The sequence below is a fragment of the Vicia villosa genome, linkage group LG1 (assembly GCF_029867415.1).
Source record: "Vicia villosa cultivar HV-30 ecotype Madison, WI linkage group LG1, Vvil1.0, whole genome shotgun sequence".
Taxonomy (NCBI): domain Eukaryota; kingdom Viridiplantae; phylum Streptophyta; class Magnoliopsida; order Fabales; family Fabaceae; genus Vicia; species Vicia villosa.
The window spans coordinates 79,431,756-79,440,411 of record NC_081180.1 but is presented as its reverse complement, the minus strand read 5'-3'; the positions used below and the strand labels follow the sequence as shown (position 1 = coordinate 79,440,411).

At 34.3% G+C, this 8,656-nt stretch overlaps 1 protein-coding gene across 1 annotated transcript; it reads left to right on the top strand.

The window, feature by feature from the left end:
• The first annotated feature begins 279 nt into the window (after positions 1–279).
• On the top strand, positions 280–3,709 carry LOC131643283 (protein DETOXIFICATION 12-like). The gene is made up of 7 exons (XM_058913470.1): positions 280–646; positions 1,585–2,129; positions 2,424–2,510; positions 2,603–2,659; positions 2,756–2,994; positions 3,089–3,294; positions 3,471–3,709. The coding sequence occupies exons 1-7, from the start codon at positions 356–358 to the stop codon at positions 3,531–3,533; spliced, it is 1,488 nt and encodes a 495-aa protein (XP_058769453.1). The 5' UTR covers positions 280–355; the 3' UTR covers positions 3,534–3,709.
• The last annotated feature ends 4,947 nt before the right edge of the window (positions 3,710–8,656 follow it).

Below are 8,656 nucleotides of genomic sequence, written 5' to 3'. Positions count from 1 at the left end.
AATATAATTAACTCAAATATATTAAATACATTTAATTTATAAGATATAGATATAGGTCAGATACAAAATAATTATTAAAAAAATAAATTAATATTTAAAATAATAATAAAAAAACGTTACTTGTATCATTGTATGTATGTATACTGTGGATTGATTGACTAATGACTATGACTATGACTAATGATAAAATCTTGAAGAACGCACGCCGTAAAAAATAAAATAAAACCTTAACGTGACTCGTAGCGTATTATTATTATATTAAGGCTTATATAATGACAGGCGAATGCCACCAAAAAGAGAGACTGAGACTCAGAGACCAAATTTCTAATCTCTATCTATTGCTGTTTTCTTCAACATGGCCGAAGAGAGAACCGCAATGGAAGAGAGTTTGTTAGGAAAAGAGATAGTTTCGAAAACAGAGAGGCGTGATGAAGAAGAGACGAAGAAGAAGGGAATCAGTAAGGATATTTACTTGAAGGAAATGAAGAGGATTTGTTGCTTATCTGGTCCTATGGTTGCGGTGGTTTTGTCGCAGTATTTGTTGCAGGTGGTTTCTACCATGATAGTTGGTCATTTGGGGGAGCTTGAACTCTCTAGCGCAGCCATGTCCATCTCGTTTGCTGGTGTCACTGGTTTCAGCTTCCTGGTAGTAATCCTTACTAGTTAGTTTCTTCATTTTCATTTTCTGAAACTATCTTGTTTGACTGGTTTCTACTATTTTTTTTTATTAATTGTTAATTACAAAATTAGCTCTATTTTTTGTTTTTTTATGAAGAAGCAAATATGAAGTTGTTTTGATTTTGTCGTCACGTCACGTGAGAGTTTTTTTTTTTTTTCTAGCTGTGTTTTAGGTTTATATGATTAGTTAATTAATTAGTATGAATGGGTCGCCATGCCATTTGTGACAAGAACATTCTTTACTTACACACCTTAATTTTTATAATCATATAAAATAACATGCTCTTAAATCACAAAAATATTGGAAATGGATTACCCTGTAACCATTCATCTCTCATACTAATTTTTTTAGATGTTTAATGATGTAAAATTTGCACCACTTGATTTAAATCATAAGAGTGTGATAGTGTGGTTTCATGGTCCCGAAAATATTCGGCGACTTTAGATTTGCTGACTTTGGATAAATTTGATTATTTTTGTCACTTTTAGGTTTATGTGGTGGTAGAGTCCGCCGCCTTGTGCTCGTTTTTGGTAGGCTTTGGCGGCCCGATTTTTGCCACTTAAAAGCTTAAGGGGTAAGGCCCACCGTTTTGTGTCTGTTTTTGATAGGTTTTGGCGGGCCGAGCAAAGGTTTCGGGCCCCCGCTTTGTTTTTTTTGGCCGATGTGGAACATGATTTTTTGTCACTTTTAAATTTAAGAGTGGTAGGATCCGCCGTTCAATTTTTTTTAACTTTTGCGAGGCGGGAATGTTTGTCACCCTTAAATTAAGGGGTCTCATTTCATTCAAAGAAAATTAAGTTTCATCCTTCAATATATATGCATATGTTTGGACACCCTTATCTTATTATAATAAATTTGTCACTACAAGTTACTTAATGCATTGGTGATTTTACTCATGCTAACAGATGGGAATGGCTAGTGGACTAGAAACCACATGTGGACAAGCTTATGGAGCAAAACAATATCAAAGAATAGGAATGCAAACATACACAGCTATTTTTTCTCTTTTATTGGTTTGTCTTCCATTATCTTTCATTTGGATCAACATTGAAAACATACTTGTTTTCACAGGACAAGACCCTCTAATTGCACATGAAGCAGGAAGATTCACAATTTGGCTTCTTCCAGCACTTTTTGCATATGCAATATTGCAGCCACTAGTTAGATATTTTCAAATACAAAGTTTGCTTTTTCCAATGCTTTTAAGCTCCTGTGTCACTCTTGTTGTCCATATACCTCTTTGTTGGGCTTTGGTTTTCAAGACAGGATTGAATAATATTGGTGGAGCAATTGCAATGAGCATTTCCATTTGGTTAAATGTCATTTTTCTTGCATTGTACATGAGATTCTCTTCTTTATGTGCAAAAACTAGAGCTCCAATTTCTATGGAGCTGTTCCAAGGAATTTGGGAGTTTTTCCGCTTTGCTATACCTTCTGCAGTAATGGTTTGGTAATTTATCTTCCTCTTCAACTCGGCTTGTATATATTCTTTCATGAAATAAATCAACATTTCGGCCCTTGAAATTAGAAGGATTAGGCAATGTAGTCCCTCTATGAAATTGCAGTTTTGTTAGGTTGAAGGACTAAATTGCAACTTTGCAAATTTGAAGGACTAAATTGACCAAACCTTCCGTATTTAGGACTAGAATGATGATTTACTCTTTCAATTTCATAAAAAAAGTTTTATTAGGCTTTGTGTTGTTTATTTTCCAATCATAATCATTTTTCATGTTGATGATTGTAGCCTTGAATGGTGGTCATATGAGCTAATTGTGTTACTCTCTGGGCTGTTACCAAATCCACAACTCGAAACTTCAGTTCTCTCAGTTTGGTATGTCGCCTTCAATTTTTTCTTACTACTAATCTATCAATCTTAGTTATCTTATTAGATTTTTCGCTAATTATTTTTCCATTTTTATATAGTCTCAATACCATCGCAACTCTATATACCGTACCATTTGGAATTGGTGCTGCAGCAAGGTTAAAAGTTTAACATAAACATTTTTCATTTTTAATATTCCACCCTTCGCAGTTATATCTAATTGAATTATCTTTCTTTGTCTCCGAATATTATAGTACAAGAGTTTCAAATGAACTAGGAGCTGGGAATCCATTTGAAGCCCGCGTTGCTGTGGTAGGTGCTATGTCTCTATCACTCATTGAAACAACTATAGTGAGTGCAACCCTTTTTGCATGCCGCCATGTCTTTGGTTACATTTTCAGCAATGATAAGGAAGTAGTTGATTATGTCACTGTCATGGCTCCTCTGGTTTGTATATCTGTTATATTGGACAGCATACAAGGCGTTCTCGCAGGTAAAATCCCCTCTCGGCATAAATAACTATAATTCCTTAAACCATTTTCAACTAATTCTAACATGATATTCTGTTTTACTATTCTTTGATTCAGGGATTGCTAGAGGCTGTGGATGGCAACACCTAGGAGTTTATGTCAATCTAGGGGCCTTCTACCTCTGTGGGATTCCGGTCGCTGCTGCATTGGCATTTTGGGTTCAAGTGGGAGGGAAAGGACTTTGGATTGGTATACAAGTTGGAGCGGTTGTTCAATGTGTTCTTCTTTCTATCATAACAAGTTGTATAAATTGGGAGCAACTGGTATGCCATTTAACCTTTTTGTCTTGAAACTATAAATTTCAAGTTTACTGTGTCTGCTTCTCAATTTTAAGACAATAAGATATAGTAGCAAATTTGGATAAAAGATGATGTTATAATGATTATGAGGTAGTATTCTTTTAGGTATTAATTTCATTCGTGTGGTTTTACTAATGCAGGCAATGAAGGCTAGACAGAGGATATTTGATGTTCAGTTTTCAGGAGAGAATAGATTGGTATGATAGTAGTTGTTACAGAGACAATTCTTCACTTTATTGGAATTTTTGAACTAAAGCTTGTGATGTCTTATTTTAAGCGGATATACTGTAGTTTATATGAGCATATATGCTTTGGTGTATATGACTTAGAATCTCATGGTACTATTCTAAAGATAGAAAGAACAAAAAGTTGAGCAATATATCCGTTTTACTAGTATTGTTGTTAGGTGTGGAAATAGGCCAGGCTGACCTACAAAGGTCTATAGTCTAGCCTACTTAAGGCCAGTCAGACCTAAAGGTTTTAGCTTTTTTAAAAGCTTATTTTATTAAATAAGTCAGATTTAGGCTATTAAGAAATCATTTCCTTTTTAAGATAAGGTGGTGAACATTGTTTTTCTTTTTAAATTGCTTAAGAGTTGTAACATTTGAAAATAACAAAAAATTCATTGTAAGGCTCAAAGAGGTTTGTCAAAGGATTCACACCCTCACAAGGTAGGCTTTTTAGGCCAAGTAATTTTTCACTTAATAAAAAACAATGTCTTGATCATATCCATGATTTTTAAACATATTAGATAATAGCAAGACTGATGCAAAATATACATATTTAACATACATGTCTACTCTCATCATTTAAGTAAAACATGAGGTTGCACACATCTCATTTGGATATGTTTATGATTCATGACTTATCTCAACATATTTTCTCTAGACAATAGAAAAATCAAACTTTAAATAAAGTAAGGAATTCATAATCATGTTAGTTTTCAAAGGTAGTCAGTCAATAGTTATGAATGAAACATTAATTTCATGCATTTTGACAGTTCAGATCCTCATCTGAACGATTTGCAGACAAATTTTCTTTGACAATACTTTTTCAATTTTTTTTAAGAAATTGACATTTAACCATGAAAACAATAAAATTAAACATGTTTATGTCACTATCTTTGATCATCTTTGTATTCCACCCTTTGCCAAAAAAAAACATTTGTTCTCAAGCAACAAAATAGTGAATGGAATATGGATGACCTCGCTTAGCCCCAGGCTTTACGCTTAGTCAACGTTGGCATCAAAATGCTATAAATGCATTATGTGGCTTGTAACACCCCAAATTCTAGACTAATTATTTATTTAATTATTTTAGCGTGAATCTATGAGTCATTGTGAAGTATTGAAAATGTGATGAGATGTTGAGTCCTTATTATGGTTTGTGATGATCTGTGATGTTTGAGATTATGATGACTTATGTGATGTCTTGGTGATTCATCTGATGTTGTGGTGGTTTGCGTGAGGCTTATGTGTATCGATGAATTTTGGCGTATTTTAGAATAATTAGAATAATAAGTGGAATTATTTTAATTAGTAAAATAAAATAATATCAGTGTTAGAGATATTAAGGGTAAGAGTGGTCATCTGTGAAGAGTAAGTGAGGGCAATATGGGAAGACCATATTAGGGGTCCTGGGGGTAAAAAGAGAAAGGAGGAAAGAGGGATTCATTCTGTACGATCAAAGTTTTGAGAAGAGGCAGAGGGAGAGAGCTAGGGCACGAAGAACATGGAGGAATACATAGAGAGAACGCGAAGAGAAATAGAATCCAACCGTGAATTAAGGTAAGGGGGAATCTTCCTTTTAGTATCTCTTATGTGATCTTGAGTGATAGGTAGATTGATGTATGGTTTGGTTCAATTAGATATTGGGATTGTTAGGTTAGGGTGTTATAGTTTGGATTGAATTGATGCAATTTATATGATCTATTGGTTAATAATGAGTTTAAATGATGTTTGGTGGTGTATGATTGAATGTATGATGATTGTATGCCTGTATATGCTGTTTAAACTCGATTTTGGACTGAAAATAGGTGGAATCGCAGGGTCTGATACAGACCTGAGAATTTGTAAAATCGCAGGCCCGCTAAGCGGAGGGGGTCCGCTGAGCGGAGGACCCGACCTGGTTAGCTTCTGTCTAACTTCGCTAGAGGTCCGCTGAGCGGAGGTCTGAAGGAATTCGCTTCTGCCTCGCGTCGCTAGCAGTCCGCTAGGCGAACCTTGCTGTGCAGGAATTTTTCTGAACTTTAAAATAGCGTATCTTTTGATCTGTGAATCCTTTCTTAGTGCCGTTTTGGGTGTTGTGAAAGTAATTAAATGTTTTATATGATGAATGATGAATATGGGCAGTGGCCGACTTTATTTCTTTAAAACTTGATTTAATTACTTGATGAGAATTAAGCATTGTGTGCATGTGAAATAGGTGTGACAATGTATTTGATGTGGTGATGAATTGACTGTGATTATTATTATGATTGTGATGAATGCATGACTATTTGAATGATGTTAAAAAGATGTACATACTTATTCGGTGATGTGGTGTTGAGATGAGTTGTTCATCGTGATCGGTGATGTTTTTAAGTATGTTATGTGTGTTCATTCATTCATTTGCATTCGGTGATGGATCCCGGTGATGTTTGGATCGATGGTGGACATAATTTTCATTGTGCGAAATTTGTGTCAGTGGGCCGTATCTCGATGAGGCGTAGATCGGTCAGATGGATTGATTCCACGGTTTATTGGTATCACATGCATAGTGTCAGTTGAGTCATATGCATTTTGTCATAACATGATTGTATGGATTTCAGTGTTATGTGGTGTATTTTATTTTGTATGAATTGAGGAATAATAATGGTGAATCTGAATATGTATGATTGGGTGAACGATATATTATGATGCTTGTTGCTTATGAATTGCATAATATTTACTAATTGAGAATGAGACTCACCCTTACATGTTGTCATTTTCAGATTGAGGAGTAGCGGCATTAGTGCTCGGTGAGGATAACTCATAGAGTTTATCCGTTTATGTTGGGTCGTGTCGATCATGCTCTGATCTTGTAACACTGGGGGACGATAGTTTTAGAGTTTTATGAGATTACTCTATTTTATTTGGTGTTGAATTATATTTCCATTTGGTTGTATTGACGATGTTTTCTTATTCCGCTGTGATAAACATGATTATGTTGGTAAATCGTTTCCTAATGAAGCATGACTTTGACCATAGTTGGTTTATTTGTTTTTAAATAATTGTGGCACCCTTGTGTTTATGTTTTTACTCTGATTATTTATTTAAATTGCCGCGGGATTTAGAAGGGTGTTACATGTCTCGCCTAGCAATCCATTTGCATTAGTCCACTATTTTGATGTACCTGTGTCATTTTTGATACCAAGATTCACCGAATTGATGTAGCAAAAATTCATATAAATTAATTTGAATGTGCATGGTGTGTAGTTAGTCAAATACAAAGAAACAAACTTAAGATAAAACAAGATTCAGTTGCCTTCCAATAAACACTTGTTTAACGTCAGTAGCTTGACAGTGATCAGTGTTACTTAATATCAATTACCTTATAACATACTTGACGATCTTTGATTCTGACCTTTACTTCACCGTTATCAATGTCCACGAGCATCCTCCCAATTTTCAGGATGGTCTTCCTAAGATGGGAGACATCTTTGAGTATTCTTTGATATCCTGTATCACAAAGTCCACAAGAAATGGGAAGTTATTAATCTGTATCAATACATCTTTGACTGTTCCCACTCATGTCTTGCATGTTTTGCCTGCCATTCAAAATGTTGATGCAAATGAATCTATTTATATATACTCAATCCTTTCTGTCAATGATAATGTTATTATATTTATACGCATGCCTAAATAAATAATTGCATTTCCAATCTTCATATTATCTATGGAGACAAGTAATAAAACTAATCCAAGGTCAACTTTTTTCCAAGGTAGATCTTTCTAATTATCTTTGTAGGACTCATCCTACAATTCTTCTTCATTCGGTCCTCATGCTCCTTCTTTTTTTGGCTTTGATAATAATTATATCACCCACAAGAACATCACTGTGGACTTGAGACTTCACACACAAGAGGATGAGGGTGAATTGTGTGGTTTGAAAAAACTTTGTTTTAAAAACTATTCCATATTAAAAAGAGAGTTTGAAAAACTTAGGCAACAAAAAGTAAATAGTAGAAAATAAACTGCAGAATTTAAAAAGTTAAGGGAGAGGAAGAACACCAAGAATTATAGAGGTACGATCAAATTAAAATTACCTACTCCTCTTTCTAAGAATTGATCTTGAGAGTTTCCAATAATAGTTGAGAGCTTTTAAAAAGAAAGATTCTCGTAACCCCTTATGCAAGGAAATACTGGTTGGTATTCAACCAAATAATACAGGACGATGAATATGAGCGTTTGCATCTTTTCTTCAATATATTGTTGAGAGTGAAATGACCAATATTACTTGCCAATGGAAAATTAAAGCAGTTAGTTTTCTTTCCACGAACACAGACCTTGGAGCGGTTAGTCTTTAAGTTCCAAAAAATATGAGCTCAATACTTTGATATTAATAGGGCTAACAAAAAACCTGTGAGATTTTAGCGGGGCTAATCTCAAACCTATGAAGCTTTTAATACCAGACTGGGCTTCAACTAATCTTAGTTTTAACCGGGCTGACTAAGAACCTATGAAGATTTTAATATTGGCTAATATTCAAACAGACCTAGAAATGATCACACAATATCCCAAATATAAGCTTTTTATAGGATAAGCTTATAACCCATATAAACCCCTAAAATAGATGGTATTAAAACAAGGCGTATACAACAGATTTCCTTGGTGAATTTTAAAATTCTACCATTTCCATAACTATAGATATATCCTCACTCATAAGGAAACTTTTATCACAAAGACATTTGGCTAAAATATTTAGTGAGAGAAATTTAAATAAAACTTTAAAGAGAGAGAGAGAGAGAGAGAGAGAGAGAGAGAATGTGAGAGATGAAAGTGTTCAAACACGATTCTGGATGCTTTGAAATGAGAAATGAGACCTTGATTTATAGCCATGGTTAGCATAAAAAATAAATTTGCATTAAATGCATTTTGTCGATCTAATCGATTATAGCAAGTTTCTAATCAATGAGATGATGCAAATATACGTTTGTAAGTTCTCAAAAAGGAAGTTTAAGATATATAGTCATTGCACATAACCAAGTCACATTCAAACTAGCTTGGGCCTTAAGTTTATGCATTTCTAATCGATTGGGCATATGCTCTAATCGATTAGAAAAGTCAAAATTTTGCCCATGGCTTAT

Bases quoted from the DNA above. Each gene is read 5' to 3' on its own strand.
- LOC131643283 (XM_058913470.1), top strand. From the start codon at position 356: ATGGCCGAAGAGAGAACCGCAATGGAAGAGAGTTTGTTAGGAAAAGAG. The intron at 2,130-2,423 runs GTAATTTATCTT...TGATGATTGTAG, and splicing joins CCTTCTGCAGTAATGGTTTG to CCTTGAATGGTGGTCATATG. The intron at 2,511-2,602 runs GTATGTCGCCTT...ATTTTTATATAG, and splicing joins ACTTCAGTTCTCTCAGTTTG to TCTCAATACCATCGCAACTC.